The 19,352-nt window shown below is 43.9% G+C and overlaps 1 protein-coding gene across 1 annotated transcript in view; it reads right to left on the bottom strand.

Moving 5' to 3' along the window:
* The window catches only part of HSD17B12 (hydroxysteroid (17-beta) dehydrogenase 12), a gene marked incomplete at both ends in the record, with an annotated part of 33,270 nt that extends 16,495 nt beyond the window's left edge, over positions 1–16,775 (bottom strand). Inside the window, 4 exons of the mRNA XM_009874211.1 lie at positions 1,717–1,761; positions 2,578–2,642; positions 6,852–6,962; positions 16,700–16,775. Of these exons, the coding sequence (XP_009872513.1) occupies positions 1,717–1,761; positions 2,578–2,642; positions 6,852–6,962; positions 16,700–16,775 (297 nt within the window). The remainder of the gene's footprint in view (positions 1–1,716; positions 1,762–2,577; positions 2,643–6,851; positions 6,963–16,699) is intronic.
* Between the last annotated feature and the right edge of the window lie 2,577 nt (positions 16,776–19,352).

Here is a 19,352-nt window from a genome sequence, read left to right as displayed (position 1 = left end):
CTGATTACACCCAGTAGCAGGAGCTGCTCGCGGTCAAGAGAAGATGTTTCCAAACAGAAAGAAAAAATACTATTAGCACACAGCAAGCAGGTCTTCAGTAAGTTTTTATAGGTGTGAAGAAAACTACGTCAATGTGAAGAAGAAGGGTGAAGACCACGTGACAATTTTGTTAAATTGCAGATCATAAATGCAATGACTGAAGCCAGTTCATTCTGGAGACCAATATAATCTGGCTGCACCTCTGGAATTTTAGCTGTATCCCGACTTAAAGCAGACCTCAACTACTACTCTACCCTACCATCTTCAGAAATACGTATTGAAGTAGTTCACCTGTAACTTTTTCCATCCTAAAAAAAAAGACTGACACCCCAAATTCTGTAATCACTGATGAGGACACTCCCTCTGCTGGCACAGTGCGGATGCCACACCTGAGCGGAGGCGTTCTGCTGGTGACACCAACCTCCAACCAAGAGATCCCTGCGAGTTTACACCTGGTGTAGCTCCGCTGATGCATTAAAAAGTCTGCTAAACTCCTTCCACAAGAGAAAGCTTTCAAAGGCACCCGGTAGCAACCGGTGGGATCTTGCTGGAGCACAACAGGGCACCACGGTCCTCAGTCAACGACAAACCTGTACTCACCAGGCCAGCAATCATCCCTCACGGTCAAAAGCTTCTGAAAACTCACTGTTGTAGCATTTCTAACTCTGCAACGAGCCGTTCTAAGGCACCAAATAAAATACAGATGAAAGTGAGCACCAAGCTGACGTTCGGTCATCCAGCAGCAGTTGCATTTTCACCTTTTGCCTTATTACAGAATAAGGTGTGGAAAAATCTGTATTAAGATGTCCTGTGCCTCCTCACACGGAAACAAAACATTTTCAGTTTGGGCTCCCCGAAAGTACCACGCAAGATGAATTTAGTACTTGACCTAATCAGAACAGCTGCAAGAAAATCAAGTCTTTCCAGCCAGCTTCAAACCATCTCATGTTTTGCCTTTGAGGCAAAAGGTTAATTAACCCTCAGCTAACAGAGACGCAGATTTTCTTACGCATAAGAAGAAGAAGTTAAGGCTTAGCAGTGAATAATCACAAGGAGTTTCTTCAGCACTTGCTGGTAATACGCTAATTGACTCCCTATGTCGTGTAAGCAGCTGCTATCCCCTCTAGGGAACAGCCAAGTGTTTTAACCCAAATTCAGGTCGATTTCTTCTCAATAGAAACTTCAGTTTAAGTATCAAAAAGGGAAGGTAACTTCACTTCAAAAGTTAATGCGCACTTCAGTGAACTTGGCTTCCCTTCTCACTCGTGGATTCCGCAGAAGTGCCTCTTCAGGATGGTGTATAAAAACCTTAGGTGTGCAGAGACAGGGGTTGCCCACCCCAAAAACCACACGTACGGGGCAAGAAGAATGAAAAATTTACAAGAAGGACTAGAACAAGCATTGAAAAATCTACAAGAAGGACTAGAACATGCAGAGGCACTCGGCGTCTGCTTCTGTACACACCTTGCTCATCTGAACAGCAAATCTTTGCAACAAATTCTATTTCACACGACAGTCAGAACAGGCTGGACAATCATAACCTCTGGGTTACCCTAAGACAAAAAAAATGAACCTGTGGTCTAATGGGTGAAAGCAATTGCTTCACAACTGAATTTTAATTGTTTACTCCTTTTGAATTAAGACATCAAGAACAAGCGTTGGTAATGGGGCACCTACCTTACAAACAGACACGATGTTAACGTTGATCATTTTGTCGATTGTCTGCAAGAAAACAAAGTTTGGGGGGTTGTTCTAAGTTATTTGATCAATATTTACACACCCTCTGGGCTTAAGTGCCAGGATAAATAAAACCTGGCACTTATACATCCACCTTTACTCCTTGCCTTCCTGCTTAAGGATCAGGAACGACAACAGACTTCCAAAGCTAAGTCTGTGAATCGTTCTCAGTCAAGCTTTATCCCAAATCAGAGACTCAAACTACTAACAAAAAACACAGAAATATCACATGGACACTGTATTTTCTAACACCATTCACAATACTTATGAACTTTAAAAACTTCTGATATTCTAGACACGTTCATAAATTAACGTGTATTTTGCTCTTCATCGTCTCACAGCAGTTTTAGGGACTAAAGTTTAATCATCAGGTTAAAAAAAACCAAAAAAATAAGGAAAAGCTATGGAACATACAGCTCCTATTCATGAAGGTGCTTGCTTCCCCCCCACTTCTGTCACTTAAGAACCCCCCAACAAGCTCAAGCAGCTCATGAACCACAGCCACGTGAGACCACGGACAGGCGTGGGATTCCGATATTGACCCCAGAGCATCCGTCTGAAACTGAAATACAGATCGAAGAAACAAGGGAAAAGATATAAAAAACAACACTAAAAAGCGAGACTGCCATCGTCTGAATCGTGTTACGCTGTTTGGGTAAATCTCTCAGCTGTTGGAACCCTTAATTCTAATCAGAAAATCTTGTTATGTGAGTACCTTATCCAAACCTAAACACTTGCCATGTCCATTAAGCATCTAGTGGGAACAATGATAACGCCAGAAGGTACCAAAAATGCACTTACCTTATCCAGGTCTGGCACATCAAGAAAATATTCCGGATACCCATAGGACACTCCCACATTGTTGACTGAAAAGAAAGCACGACATTTTAATCAGATCCCTCAGACGCCACCTGATTTCCCGCACTCTCATTAACGACAATTCTCAAGCAATTCTCTTAAAACGCTGCATCTACAACATCCCAGCCCCTTTGGCCAAGTTTCCTTAAGTATATTTATATTTGTGCACACATAAGCAGAACAAGAGAGTGAAGACACCAGCCATTTGGAGGGTGCAAATATTAGCTCTGCAGCAAGTTAAAAGCCAGCGTATTCAGCATGGAACGTTTCCTCTTTCAAGGATATCTGCAGAAACAGAGTTTCAAGCCAAAGGAAAGCTCTCAGGATGTTACGTGAAGCTGTTCAGCATCTTTTATTTTTTTAATTTTAAGGGGAGGATAAATAAATGAATACAGAGCGAAGTGAGACACAGAATCACAGAACTGTTTAGGTTGGAAAAGGCCTTTAAGATCATCAAGTCCAACCATGAAACCTAGAAAGGCCAGGTCCACCACTGAACCACGTTCCAGAGCACCGCATTTACACGGCTTTTAAATCTCTCCAGGGATAGTGACCCCACCACTCGCCTGGGCAGCCTGTGCCAGGGCTTGACAACCCTTTCCATGAAGAAATTTTTCCTACTGTCCAATCTGAACCTCCCAGGGGCAGTTTGATGCTGTTTCTTTCCATCCTATCACTTGTTACTTGGGAGAAGAGACCGACCCCACCTGGCTACAACCTCTTTTCGAGGAGCTGAACAACCCCAGCTCCTCATCACACTTGTTCTCCAGCCCCTTCACCAGCCTCGTTGCCCTTCTCTGGATACACTCCAGCACCAAAATGTCTTTCTTGCCATGAGGGGCTCAAAACTGAGCACAGGATTTGAGATGCGGCCTCATCAGTGCCAAGGACAGGGGGACAATCCCTGCACTGGTCTTGCCGGTCAACCTATTACTAATACTGTTATTAAAGGGAGAGAAAAAGAAGATTTGAAGGGAGGAGACAGGTAGGGATGACATTTCACTGAAGCGCACCTAGACCAGCCTGTGCTCATTCTGAAGCTGAAGCAAAAAGCAAACAAAGAAACCCCAAAAAACCCAATCTTTGGGCCTCTCTCCTCCCCAGAACTTCTCCACCCAGTCACCCCCTTCCCCGGCGGTCAGTCAGTCAGTGCTGGCAGTAGGTGGCAGCAGGAGCCCGGCAGTTGGCATCCCGGCTGAATTAATTGTATTAAATTGCCTAAACCTCTCTTTTTTTTCCTCAACACTTCAGGACTGGCAGGGTTTTCTTCTCCAAGATGAAGCCAGTCCACGTTCTCGACTCTCAAGTCAGAGAAAAAGTTCCACCATCAGAAAACAGCCCTGCTCAACTGCCTCTGACTTCATACAACTTAGCGATACGGACGCCAGAAATAACGTGAAGAAAAAAAGAAAAAAAAAAGGCAAGCGAATGGGATCTCCGTTTCCTAAGTATCTGTTGTTCATCTTACGCAAGTGAATCGTGTGACATTTGGTTGCTGTGGCAACATTTTACATTTATATGGTGTCTTACACTCCAGAGAATCCCAAAGCGCGACGTGTGCTCAACTGCACCGTCCACCTCCAGGAGCCTATACAGGGTAAGAAACACCATCAAAAGGTACCCATGTCCTTTAATATAGAATAAAATAGCCCCGACACCTATGCCAAAAGCTATCGTCTCACCGTCCGAGCTGAAAGAATATTTAAAGATCAAGAGCGACGCAGGATGCGCAAGAGAGACTCTGGCCAAGCACAAAAAACTTCCTTCAGAGATTCCCTCGAAGTGGCACAGCTTTTTGGGCTGGATCTTTGTGTATTTATGGAAGCACTTAGTTCATTAGTCATGTGTTTCCAATTTTTAAATTTTAGATAACCTTTAAAAAGCACAGGAATTGAGGGGAACAGGGAGCTGGCAAGTTCCCAGCAGACATTTGCTATATTTAAAAAGCGAGAAAAGTTTTAAAAAGAAGAAGAAGAAGGTCCAACCTTGCTTTTGTGAGAGCGAGCCAGATTTTCTTCCTTCTTTTCATCCTAAAATAAACTATTTTTCAGTTCATCGCTCTGCAAAGGATTTTGGCTGGGAACCGGGGCAGGGTTCGGGGACTAACCTTGCTTATTTCCGAATTTAGAACGTGTGTGTGATTCATGCGACACAAAAATTCCCACCCCACGCTGCAGCCCGGGTCCCAGGTAAGCACCCTTCCGCTTTCAGCCATCGTTTTCTCCCAGATTTGCTGCAGTTTGGAGCAGAACATTCAAGAAATTTAGTTTTCCATTGCCTAGAGATATCTGGATGACAGCAGAGTGATACACCATCCAGCTCAAACTCCTTCCAAGATTCGGGGCCACCGAAGAGGAGCGAAAGGAAGATTTCCCACCTCTGCTTGCTTAACATATTGCTGTAGCTAGCACATGTTCAAAGTCGCCGACAGACGCTGTTTTGAACACACAGCAAAACATTATGCAAACTCTTTTAGCCTTCGTACGTGGGTGAGAAGCTTCCAAATAAGAAGTTTACAAGGATTTCAATCTGTAAGTACTTCTTCGTGAGGCTCTGCGCAACTCTATAATCGGAAGCTCGGTCTCGAGGAGTATACTTGGAGATTCCTGCGTCTCTAAGTATAAGGTTAAAAAATAATTAGTGGCGATGGCTGGCAACTACGTCGCGCTACCAACTCTCCCCATGCCTTGTCTTCCAGATGAGACCTAAAAGAAGAAAATACACTGGAATCTGAGATCTCATCCCTTATGGCTGTTCTGATTTCAATCCGTGTTTTCCCTCACGCGAACAAGAAAAAACGCAGCTCGGTGAAAGCTACGTTCTGGATTGCAGCAAACGTGACAGAATTCAAAATCCAACGCACTAAAGCATGAAATTAATTGCCATGGAGGAAAAAAAAAGTCAAGACGTAGTCTTCCTGGAGTAGCCATCACCTGTGTTGAAAAATACCATTGGCAAGTGGTTTGTTTTTATGAATACAGCCAGATCTGGGGAAAAGCAAAAAAACTACATAGCATGTAATCTGATGATCTCAAGCACGAGGTCTACTAAAACTACTCGTGGTTAGTTAGAAAAGAGTTTTCTGCAAACCTGCACTGGCAATGGAAACAAGGAAAAAAAAGCAGAGGAACTCAGCTAGAGAGTAGGCAACTCCAGAGCATTTAGTTGCTATTTTTACTGTGGTTTTAGTCAAGGTGCTCACGCAAAGAAAAGCGAGAACCAGGCTCTGTTTGAGGAACGTGCTTGTTCTCCTCTAATAAGCTTACACAAAACTCGCGACGCGCTCACTGCTTTAGTGCCCACTTTGACTGAGAATATCAGGATCAGATTCTCAGGATTTCATGCATCACCATAACGTTCTCACAGCCTAAGAACTAATAAAAACCCTTCCCACGTGGATATGTACCTCGCAGAGCGAAAGGCTGGCCGGTGTTTTGCGACATTTAAGTGACACGCGATTCCACACCAACTGCTGCGACAGGCGGCTTGCGAGCCTTCGCTTTCGACAGGACAGATTACAACAGGCGTTCATTTTAATCCTCAACGTTTCCTTGGAACTTATTTCCTTCAGAAACCAGAAACAAGGCACCTACAGATTTGTCACAGCTCTCCCTTACACAAATCACATTGCTAGCAGTTGCAGTTACTCCAGCGGATTTGAATTTTTACGGCAATTAAATACCGGATGTCACAAATTGTGTGTGCGCAAAGCTGTCGGAACTATTAGAGAACAATCTGGGATTTATCCTTGAATGTTATTTTTTTTAACCGAGTTTTTCCTATACACTGTTTTCTTGGGCATTATTGCAGACATCGTACAACAAGATGCATCTATTGGCAAAGTTTGTATCATCACAGGAATAACGACTTAATTTCAAAATAGGCTTCTTAAAGGAACAGCTCTAGCTCCAATTACCTCACTTCAGGTCACTAAAATGCGGTTGTAAGATCAAGAGCCTTTCGAAAGCACAGAATCACACGTGGAAAACGTTTGATGTCACAATTCCTAAGGGTGCAGGCACGCCTGTGAGCACAACCTCGCGTCGCGTATCTGTGGGAGGCTAAAAAACAAACCGAGTGTGCAGCAACAGAGCTTGAGTCGGGCAAATATTAGCTTCTGCGAATTGGTTTCAAGAAACTTCAGTACGGGGAGAAAGTCAGGAGGCACGTTGAGATGAAACATCGCTAGGAAAGGTTTAGAAAGGTTGGATACAAACCTAAAACGCCGACCTCCAGGCCCTCCAGTCCCGCCTTGATTCTACTGTAAATATCTTCTCTCTCTTCAAAGTCTGCCACAATGACTTTTGTTTCCACTTTGTACTTCTCCTCTAGGGGGAAAAAAAAAAAGTTTTGAAAAGTTTTAAGTTTGAAATAGTTGAATTGCTGTACAGATAAAGGATGCATGGTTTTGCAAAATGTTATTTTAAGTAGCTAATGTCACACATTAACATTTTCACCTCTGATACAGGAATCCTTGAGTTTCAGCGTACCCTGCAGGAGAAGATTGCGACATGAAGTTGCTTCCGGTGAGAACACAAATTCTCAAATGATTCAGCACGTTTTGTTTGTAAAGGGAAAATGAAGACCGCAAGAAAACAAATTATACAGGTTTGAACAGAGAATCAAAAAAACAACCTGGAAATCTGAAAACGCGTGTCCACAAGAGTATTCAGGTACATCTTGACAGGAACACTTTTTTCCAACAAGTCTTTATTGCCCTCCGTTTCCATTCTCACTTCTGGTACCATAAAACCTCCTGAATATTTAGTATTTTGAACATAAATCAAAAAGGGAACGTGTGGGTGAACCAGAAGAGCAGAATTTCAAGTTTAATCACGCCAAAACTGTTCTGATACGCTGTCATCTCCTTCCTTAACAGAACAGGCAAAACACACGTAGACAACTCTGCTTTGAAACGGAGGGAAGCAAGAATCAGAAGTGCTTGCAGGAAAAGCCATCCTGCTTCCGTCGAGCTCAAGGAATGACACGAAATTAAAATCGGGGCAACGTCCTCTCAGACGTCGAAGGAGCAGAAGAGCAGCTCAACGTCGCGGCGTCCCTTAAGGCACCCACCGACGGCTCGGGAAGGGTTCTCACTGCGCTTTGCCCCCAGAGCCATTCATAAAAGCGGTGCCAAGGAAAAGAATCATTCACAAAAAAGAAAGAAAGAAAGAAAAAAAACCCCACCACAGATCAGAAGCAGCCAGATTCCCATGATGCTCCTTCCCATTCAAGGGAAAGCCGCGACTCCCATGATCCTGCCGTCCATTCATGCAGAATCATGAATCTACTGAAGCCGCTCGGTTTGCTGGCTGCCTCCCCTCTTCCCTCCCCCTCCTCCAATATCCCTCATGGCAAAGGAAATTATTTCTCCCCCCCTCCCCACCCTCACCCTCTTCCTCTCTCCTGAACAGCTGCATTGTTTAAAAAAAAAAAAAAAAAAAAAAAAAGAAGATAATCCCCGGGGGAGATGTTGCTATGTCAAACGACGACGTAAATAGCATTAAGCCCCTGCTGCAGCAGCAGCAGTCTTGTGATCACGTCAGAAGAAAATCAAGTTCAACGTGGGGGACGGGGGGTAGAAGCGGTCTATTTTTGAACACAGCTGTTCTAATATTTCGCATCCACATTCGAGTTCTTACAGGACACCGCATTAAAGGCACAAAGCTAATACGTGCAAGCGGAGCGGGCGGGCAAAGCCCAGTCACGCATTTTCTAGAGACGTGATGTTTTTATCCATTTGGGTCGTTCCGAAGCTTTTTTCGCTGCCACTCGTAAAAATGTTTAATAAAGCACCATCCTCACAAATCCCCTCAGTTGGTACCAGCCCTTTTACACTAAATACTCTTGATTAAGATTGTGACCCATCCAGCTTCGAAGCCAAGACGAACCAAGAGAATGAGGCAAGAAAAAAAAATGTCTGACAGACCTAATACTATAAATAGAAAATTTTAAAAGTCCTCACATCACTGCTCGCTGCAGGGGAGTTGGAACAGATAACCTTTAAAGGTCCTTTCCAACCCACAGCATTCTATGCTATAAGACCCTTGTCCAGGCCTTTAGAAAATGAGCAATGAGGAGAGCCACCAGAACCTGCGACAGGTGGGGTGATCAGAGGAAAGACTTGCAGACACACCTGACAAAGTGGGCTCCACATCAGACGACAACGCAAAAAGCATTAAAAGTCTGTGTAAGCTTGTCCTAGTTGTCAGAGCCCAAGGTGCAGGGGAGAACAGTTGTGCTCCGCTCGACACGAACGACGGAGAAGGGTATTTCCTTGATCTTCAGAAGGATTAAGATGTTCTCAAACTGGTGGGCTAGGGGAGAGGGTAGTGCACATCCTTTTTTGATCTGCTAAAAGGACTCAGAGATGTAGCTTAGCAGAAGAAGAAAGCAGGCTGTGAGGGAGCCCAGGGTATCCAGCAGTGGCTGGGCTCTTGCTGTCCGAGAAGAGGAAACCCAAAACTCAACGGAGCTTTCAGCTTGAAGGTGTGAGGAGCTTGAGCACCTTCAAGTGAGGGAGCAAAAGAAGAGTCTCAAGCTGGTTCTCGCGGTCAGCAGCTAGAAGATCTCATCAAGCAGGTACCGCCAGCGTGTCCAGCACTCCTGACCGTGTGCGGAGAAGTCAACCCAATGTTCTGTCCTTGAAGCTGGTGCTTCCAATGTCTCTTAGCTGTGACACTGCCACGTTTCCAACAGCTGGGCAGCAGCTGGTCATCACCCACTTGTACGTCCCATGGACGGGAAAAGAAAATTCAGAAGACTTCCTTTGCATTTCTCAACTCAGACACGCCAGCGTTTCGATGATCTCCTTGACAAAAATATCTCAGGCGAGATCAGCGTTGACCCTACAAGTATGTTTTAACCTAAACTTGCACATTCCTGGTTAATTTGCAGGGTCGAGTCTTCTGGTCATTTAAGCAAGAGATGTAGAGCAAAACCTTGGGACTCTTGCCACAGGCAGCAACAGACACAGTAGGATTTTTTTTTTTATGATACCTAAGTTATAAAACCCTGACGTAACCTAAAGAATAACAAAAGCTGAAGCAAGTTGTAGCCAGAAGAAAGCTCTGCCTGCACCTGGCTTGCAAAAGCAGTGTCCAGGTAGGAACGCTACGCTGTTACCGGTTTCTACATAGCAAAATGAGGTGTGCAGTCACAATTTAATAGAACCTGTCTGTAAAAGCACGTGTGAATGCATGTTTGGTCGAGCGCTAACGAGTAAGTTGAGATTCCTTTCATTCGACTTCATCCTGCCAAGGAATTCCTCGCACGCTGCACCAGCCGCACGCGTAATTTCATTGACGCAGCTTCTTTAAAAATAGCGACTATTTTAAAAAGTCGAGTCACGTAGAAGCGCCGGATGGGCAAAAAAAAATGCCAGATCTCATTTAAAATGTTACAATCCCATTGAGCAGCCTTGAGTTTCAATCTCCACACACACGCACAAGGCAATTCCTTGCTTCTCAGCTTTCAAAAACACAGCAGAAGACAGATCTCTAAGCCAACGTCTGCAACCCTTGAGCCACGGGGGACATTTGAGTTTTTTTAATGTGTGTGAGAAGTCCTGTGACTAGAAAACATAGGAAGAAAGCACAGTTTATTAATTCTTGCGTCCATTTGCTCCTGACTCCCATCACAAATGTATTACAGCTTCGAAGATCCACTTACGGAGCCAGAAAAACATTCTCAGCAACCCACAGGATCAATCAATACGCCCATTCACCCAAATATTACGCTCAACATCGTTAAGCTTTCCTAAATCAGCCTTGTCCTAATTACAAACCACAAAAATCAACCCTTTCTGATGCTTTTTTTTTTTTTTTGTATTCATTGTAGGTGCTGGTTTTATCATGAGGAAAGCCATTTTGAATTTACTAACTCATCTGGGGAAGAGCATACGGATTATTTCCAATACTTCCTGTAACATTTAATTTCCCTTAATGTCATTATTCTGGCCCAACTGTGACAATGTGTACACTTGACATGTATATATATGAACTTGTCATCAGTTTTGTGAATAAAAGTCTAAATTCTCCAGCCTTATATCTAGTAGAACAGCAACGACTAAAGAAAAAACCCTCAACAAAACCACAACTTTTCGCCCTCTCCAAGATTTAAATTCGACAGAGTGAATTCCAGAAGGACGAGAAGAATTACTTCCTAAGAAGAATTTCAGAGTCACCTACAGGGGCTGAAAGGTACCACGGTACGGACGAACAAAGAAATCGTGCCCTTGCTCTCAAGTCAATTCCAAGACATTTAAGTCAGTAACTCCACGTGAATTACAACCAATTTTAAAAGTGAAACACACTTCTAAGCTCATTCAACTTTTTTTTTTTTACATCCCTGATAATTTCATCTGCATTCAGCAACCACAGAAAAGTGTTCACTGTAGTCGAAAGATCAACGCTTAAAAGCACAGTTGTCAGGGTCCTCCAAAGTGTTACTTGTAAGGGAAAACACATTGTTAATTAGTCCACATTTAATGCATAAAGTAGTACAGTACCCAGTTCAGCACTGCACACGGGTAAGGAGTTACACAGTAAGAACATCTGCATCCATTAGTCACACTATTTTTCAATTTATTTTTTTTTCATATTCATGGATTATTTTTTCCTAAGGAATTTTGTTGTGAAAAACAGATCACCTGAGTTTCTTCCCTCTGTGAAGAGCTACTAACTAGCATCAATCATTTTCCTCACCGCAACCTATTTGTGAAAAAAAAAAATAAATAAAAATAAAAGCGATGATCACCATTTCCTCAGCAGAGGAGTCTTCTGGGGATTTTTTTTACAACTTGGACAGATAAAAAGAGGGCTTGGTGTAACGGAACTCGACCTGCTAAAAAAGTGACAAGAGACTAAAACATACATTCATGGAACGAAAGGGTAGAAGGAGGACAGCACAGCTTGCATCAGCCAACCCTGTCCTTGTGCCACAGACAGTCCATTCCCCGTAGAGCTTCTTAAAAGGCTGAATTTTGAGTCTTGACAACAGCTTCCACCAATTGTCTTAAACCAGGCTTGCAAAACAGACTTTCACTCAGTGAGGATAACCCAATGCCCATTTTTCCACGTCATATTCAGTTTGCACGGGAAGCGGTAAGTCACAGGTTGCAGATTTCGAGGTAACTGAAAGTGTCGAACGGCCCAGAGACGAGCATGAGGGCTCTTGGTTTGGGCAATCACAAAAAAAAGAGGTCATTAGCAGAGATGGGCATTAAGTTTCTGTGCATTAAAGAAAATGCAACCTAGTCCCCCACTCAAGTGCTGACAGGCAGAGCCAGCAGCGACCCTGTTTCCAGGGATGAATAATTCCTGGTTCTTCAGTCCGAGTCTCAATCGTCTGCCCCGCTGGCTCCAGAGTCAGTCCTGAACCTACAGACACAGTATCTGGGGTGTGCAAGAGGCTGCTTCTGCAGAAAAGGAACCTCAAAACACCTAATTCACATTTAAATAATCTTCATAGATCTTCTCAAGTTGGAAGGGACCTTCAGGATGACCAAGATCCAAACCTGCTGCCATGGGTAGGGACGTCTCCCATCAGCCCAGGTTGCTCCAAGCCTTGTCCAGCCTGGCCTTGGACACTTCCAGGGATGAGGCTTCCACAGCTTCTCTGGGCAACCCATTCCAGTGTTCCACCACCTTCATAAGGAAACAAAGTCCTTTTGCAAGGATGTCACCTGCACAACAGGCTCATCCTACCTCGTTGCCACCTTAGAATTCTCCTAAGAGGTGGATGTAGACCTAGGGCTGCATCCTGTGACTTGCTAGATCCTTACTCTGCAACTGTAATGGGAAGGTGACTTCAGCACGTCAAAACAAATCCCAAATATTTGAGGCCGTTTTGTCAACTCCAAGGAACATAGGGGGCTTTCAAGTGTGTCAAGCTGAACGTGGCTCAGATGATGGAAGGCTGCAGACACGTTAATCTACCTTGAAATAGATCACAAAAGTTCAAAATAACTGCCAGATCCAGTTAGTCTTCAAGTTAAGCTCAGGAAAGTGAACCTTGTCATTTCTGTGTCAGAGAAGCAAGAAGACAACTTCCCCTCCCTCACCGCTTCTGTCCACATTTCAGCCTCCTCTATTAAAACGCTCTCAGCTGCCAGCTCCAAGTGAGGAAGATTTATCAGGCTGCTGGGGAAATGCAAATGAGAGAGCAGCGATGAAAGGGCAAAGCGCTCCAAGGTCGGTGGGGTTGAGCATCTGCCACGGAGCGGGGGACATTGGCCATTTGTAGCCATCGGTGACGGCCACCGCTGAGGCACGTGCACAGTGGTCACCACCAGGTCTGCTTCAGAACGTTGTCTTGGCACCATGAAAGCAGAGGAAAGCTGTAAAACCACACCTGTCTAGGAATCTTGAGAAGGGAAACCACCTCCCATTCTTTCCTTGTGCTCGCCAAGAAGAGCAGAGTGGCAAAAACACAACAGATCCCAAGTCTAAACGTCCCAGCTATCACTTTACTACGTGCCTGAAGCCTTAGAGAGGAGCTCAAGACGAAACTACCATGGCCAAGCAACTCCAGGAACGCTACACAATGAGCTCAGCAAACTTACTGGAAGTAAATAGTCAGCTACATAGATTTTAATTGCAAAAAGTTGTATTTTCTGAAAGACAGACATGTAGCAGAATCAAATTAAGTATTTGCACACCAGTTCTTAAAAGGTATTAAGGTTTAAAAGACAATGTATTCCAGTTGAACAATCATTTGTGAGAATACACCAGAAAAATTCTGATCTTTTTGGGGCCCAAAATTTCTTATAGAGCTAATATTTTCACCTGGGTGTACGTAACACTATTATCACCTGCGTGTATGTAATACTAACAACCACCAACTTAGAAGCAGCAAATAGGAATTTACTTTCTAAAAAAAAGAGTTTTAAATTACGTAGTAACTGCTGACAAAATCTCCCACATTGCATTTGTATGCGCTCACCTGCAAGTAAGTGGATATTTACACCTGTGAGTAGGAACACTATCTAGCTACAACTGTTTTTTACTGCCTCCCATAGCTCATGCACAACTCCACCACCTGTCCCGCAAAGCCACCAGTTAATAACGGACACTAATACCAAATTCTTCATTTGACAATCTCCCTACAGGCAAGTTCTCTTTAAAGTGTTCTCCCCGCTTGACTGGTTCTCACTACATTCTTTGTATCGCAGCCCTCAGGTAATGAGCTTCTACAGCAAAGTTCTTCCCAGGTTCCCTTGGAACAAAGCTTTTCTGCTTGTGAATCCACGGCTCTTGAGCCAACCGCCAGCACGGAGACCCCGCGACGTCTTGTGCCGTACTCGTTATTCAGCACAGAAAATCAGGGACCAGCCTTGTTACATGGAATTCAAATAGTTGTCCCTGCTCCTTTCGGATCCTCCCTGACCCTTTCAGGAAGTGTTTAATGACGCAGTACAAGAGATATTTTAAAAGACACGCTGGTACGTAGCACGGTCTAACTAGACCAAGCACCTCGGGTAGTAACCGTAGCGGTTGGTGTTTGTGCACGAAAACTTGATTAAAAGATCAAATACGTTTCCTCAAAACCTACAGGGATTCCATGCAAAGGTGGTCCATGACCAATGAAGAGGAAATTCCAAGATTTTAATTCTTCAGTCTGTGGCCTATGTTCTATTTCTTAGAGAACAGGAAGCAGAATTCTTTGACAGCAAATCCTAAGTGTTTGGCAAGAAACAAAAAGATCAGCTTTACGACATGCTGGAAGACACGCTGGAAAAATTTCTAAAATCTTGAACTACCTCTAATTAATCCACTCATTTTAATTGCTCAAACAGAGCCACAAGTTCAGAACATCAGTACAGTCAGTCTAATGCGCATGCACACACAAAAAGAGCAGATCCAGGTCAGCTGGCATTGAACATTCAGAAAGACGTACCAGGACTTCCCTTATGATGGCAGTTACGTAACTTGCATTTTGGTATCACTCCCAACAGAAGTATATCCTGAGAGCACAAGAAAGGATTCTTCTGAAAGAGAATGAGCATACCTGACCCCCAAAAGCTCTCTCAGTATTTATGGCATCAATCCATTCACGAGGATGAGCAGTGAAAATGAGGAAGGAACAGAAAACATGCACGGCTGCCACAGTTCAAAGAACTGGAACTAAAGAGCCGTTCTTCTTTAAAGTGATTAAGGGTCATTACTCAAGAGGAGCAAGTCCATCTCAGTTTGAAGAACAACTGCAGGAAGTTTAAAGCTACCTTAGGAGCCTGCAAAGGAAACACCCAAGCAGTTACAAGCCTTAGCTCTAAGAAAGCCTCCCACCTAATCCACAGCAACATCCGACACAACATCCACGACAACTCGGCCAACTGCAGAGAGCCCGAATCCGAGAAAATTCTGTCCCGCTGAAATCTAGCAGGGTCTGAAAGCACGACTCGGGCTTCCTTGCTTATGCAGACTATCCTTACCCTTCAGCACATGCCCCAGCAAACAAGGTATACGTTTCGACAGCTGGCTGTTGTCAGAAGAAACGTTCTGACAACCCATCGTGAGTCATCTCATTACAGAATGGCTTAGGAAAGAGCAGGAAAATGTTTGGGTGAGTCCTAGCAGTAATTATGCATCACTGGCTGCTCTACACAGGTACGTGGACCTGTTTTTTTTTCTCTGAAGGAGTCTCCCAGCAGCTATCACCAAGTGCCGAAAGCTCAAAGCTGTAGATTTATCTGTCTTGCCAGCATCATGCTTAATTCTCAAGCAGAAGGAGATTTCCAGACTGTTACAGAAGCTTGTCGCTTCATGCTTCAGTGTTTTGATCTCAGAAGGAGATATTTGTAGATACTTCTAATGGTTCCACCTTCACTACGCAAGATAACTTTGTACGTACTCGCAGCAAACTACCAGCAAAGCACCAAAACCTCCACCTCATCGCAACTACTTTATGTATTTTCCTCAAGCCAAAATAACACTTTTCCAAGCTCTGAAGGAGAGCAGCTCTTACAGTTACCTGCATTATATACACAAACCATTTCAGGGAAGTCTAAGCAAGACAAGGGAATGTAACTCAGAAGCATAATCTTAAAGGTTTCTCTACCCGACATCGTTACACCAAGAAACCTGCTTTATAGTACCCAACTCCCAGTCCTGCTTATCAAAAACCTCTACACACAAGGGTACATTTCTCACTTTATCTTGACACGCTTCTGCATAAACAAATAATCTTGCATGAAATCTGCCTTAATAAAAAAGTCAGAGATGACAAGAGGAACTCTTGTGCGTTATGGTTATACTTTGCTCTGACTGGAAAAGCATTTGTCGGCGTGAGACTTGAGGAAGCTTTCTCCTCGCTGATCCCATCCAAACACCCATTGTGTATCTGTGATTGGAATACTTACATTGCTCACTTATTTCTGCATTAGAGCCATTTACTACACGCTTAGTGAAGACATAATCCCTACTACAGGCTCTTAAACACATTAACTCATTCCTTCTATTCCTATGGCTATGCGCACTCATCACCCCAAAAGAGCCTGCAATTCTCTCGTCTGATCTTTGAGTAGTTTATCCAACCAAATAAACACAAAACAAACAAAGAAACAAAACCACAAAAAAGGAGGGGAAAGCTACAAACAATAAATTTGTATACTCGCTCATACAATAAGGTAAGGAAAACGTTTCCAAAAACCGTGAGTTACAAAGAAGCCACCCTCATGGCTGAAGCCCATGAAATCAAACTTGCTTCAAGCCAAGGGAATATTCAGATGAAGCAATGCCTACGTGTTTTTTGCCTTATTATGATTTTAGACAGCTGCTATGGGGAAGGTAGTATTTTGGGCTGACCTGGTAAACTGTTCAGCATAGGGAAGCCTAACAATGTTAGAAGGACTTATTCCAGGATCAAACCCAACTGTTCTCAGAGGTCGAATACGAATACCTGTCCAATTAGTCTGCAAGGCCTTTACCTGTAACACCTGCACTGTGCACAAGAGCAAGCCTTTTTCAAAGTTAGAGCTGCATATATTAGCACGTAGGAAATCCCCGTTCAGCTGCATTGATTTACAAAAGCACACCCCTGGAGTTTAGAGAAGTTTTCCACTCACTTATTTCACTGGCAACCTGGTCCAGTTTTTCTTTCGACCTACTGATGAGAGCCACCTTCATTCCACGTCTTGCTAGCTGCAACAGAACAAAACAGGACATATAAGAGCAGCCATAAATCACTTCCACATTAGGATCCCAACGAAGGGAATTGCACAAGTTGTCCAACATCACAACAGTACGTTACCAGCAAGTTTGAAAAATTCACAAATTTTAACTGGACACATGAAAGGGGAACACAGGACAGATACTTGTATGCTGCTTTTTACTTCACGCCAAACATGCGATACAGGTGTATTGGCACACTTATAAAAGAGAAAAAAATAACAGTAGGTATTTTACAGAGCTTTTACACTCCCTCTGCAAGTCAGAGCAAAGAAATTACGAGCCATAATTAAGGTGAACATGCCAAATAAAGATACCCATCATCACTTCAACACCCCTGCTGCAAAACTATTCAATACTTCCTCCTTTTAGTGAGGCTCCACTCTCACCTCATACTAAGCATAGGCGTAAAGGTTAGTTTAGGGAAGCTATTTGCATGTCTTAAGCTGTGGCCAGAGCAAACCCTGGGTTACCAAACCAGACCTACCCCTCGCAAGCTTGAAACACGTTCTAACACTTCGATTTAAAAGAATCTGCAAAGACAGCTACATATCTGAATTACTCTGTAAGGAAAACAAATGATGTCTGTGACTAATGTAAGTCCCGCTTCCAGTTAAAGTTAAAAAATACATACATACATACATATATATATATATGCACAGCTCATAGCAACGCTGCCTTTCAGACATTCAACACCTACATACAAAAAAATGGTAAGTTCCCATGGATCCAATAAAATGGGCAAGGAGGGAGTAACCTAACATTTCCTCATTCCACAGGATCGAGGCAGTGAAGACAAATAATTTCCCTAAAAGTATCTCAGCCTGTGACACCAAGGACAATCCAACAGCGCTCTACCCAAGAGCCTGAAATAGTTGCAGCCCTGCAGGGCCAATAAAAACCCCAGAGATGTTCTTCATGGGTTCAAGCTCCGGGTTTGCTTGCTTTCAGCAGTTACGACCTCTGGGCTCTCCGACTGCTTAAGTAGGAACCTGAGCTTTATGGAAAAATATCCGGCTGTACTTGTCCCAGAAGCCATGCCAACACATCCTGCTGGTGGAACCTCAGCACATCTGGAGAGGCCCATCAAAAGAACACGCGTGAGAGAAACTGCTGCCGTGTTCAGAGCAATGGGACGCGATCTGAGAAATGCATTCGAAACCTGGAAATGGAAACCCAGTTGCCAGAAGAGTTTGAGTACAGAGCATGTAAAATGGCCAAGGAAAGAGCCGTGGGAGTGATGGCTCAGCTCGATGCAACCAGACCAGGTTCTGCTGAGCACTCTGACTCCACCAGGGTTAGCCTCGTGGGTTGAATGGAACCACAACAGTCCAAAAAGCAATAAGGACTCTCTGAGATCCCAGTAACTAATTCTGGTTTTACAGAATAAACAAGGAAGACACGCTTCATGGATAACCTGCCATCATACTTGGGGATCTTTGGCCGAGGTCCCTAGGGTCATGAAACGGCTGAAGGAGAAGACCTTAAGATGAATCACAACAACTCACCCCAAGCAGTAAACATTGGGAAGATGCTTGTAGCCTAAGGATTGATGCAAGCAAGAGTCACTACTCCAGTGGAGATGGTGGATGCATGTCTCTTAACTTCCTTAAATGTCATGTTACTAACTGTCACGTTTTCCACTTCAGCAGCAAAACACTGCTGCTGTTAAAGTGCTTTCTCTCCAGGATGGAAAAGAATGTCAATAACAGCACACCAAAGCGGAGTTAAAGCTCACGTTAGAGCACGTATACAGCAAGAGGGTCTAAAAAAGCAACGCAAAGCAGATGTGCATAGCAGGGCATGCAATAGGATCACCCCATCTACTTTATCACGAGCGTGCAAAAGCAAACAGCAGACAGCAATAAAGATGCAACAAAGAGCAACTCTTGGCCATATCCTTAAAGAAAGAAAAAAAAAAAGTAGTACGCTGCTTTGGAATTAAAGACTGGGCGAGCATTACCCACACTGAGAAAACGTGCCTTTACCACAGCACTACCCTTCATGGAAGGATGTTCTAGTGATGGAAAGCTTCTCAGTGCTGAGCCAAGAATGAAGATCTGGATGCTTCAAGAGCAGAAAAGGTGTAAAAGCAGCTCTCTGCTCAGAAAAGAAGGCAAGGAACCAACAAGAGCAGAGTAAACGCAAAGAATCCGCAAACTCGTAACACTCTTCCAACTGGTGACTTCGTCAGACTTGTGACGAGGTGAATGTCAACACACTGTCGCGTTCCTCACAAACTCCTCCAAGAAGAAGCAAGTCATCTGCATCATTACAACCCCGGCCACCTGCACCCGAGCAGCTCTATGCCAGCGGCATCTCTAGTAACCTGAAGGGAGTTTCTAGCAGGGAGTCAAGCCTCTGCTGGCAGGCTTATGGAGTCATCTCAAGAGTTAACTGAAAGACTGAGAAGTTTTTTCGAGGTGTTCCGCATTTTGCCCTGCATAAACGCTTGACTTCATCAGGTATTCTCCATCCACACCCAAGGGTGAAGGAAAACCTGATGGTTGAGGACAACCCATGAAGAATGCTACTCTCCCTCTGGGCTCT

This window comes from Apaloderma vittatum, unplaced genomic scaffold (assembly GCF_000703405.1).
Source record: "Apaloderma vittatum isolate BGI_N311 unplaced genomic scaffold, ASM70340v1 scaffold3978, whole genome shotgun sequence".
NCBI lineage: Eukaryota > Metazoa > Chordata > Aves > Trogoniformes > Trogonidae > Apaloderma > Apaloderma vittatum.
Note: the sequence above shows the minus strand (reverse complement) of the source record. Positions and strands in the feature narration are given on the sequence as shown.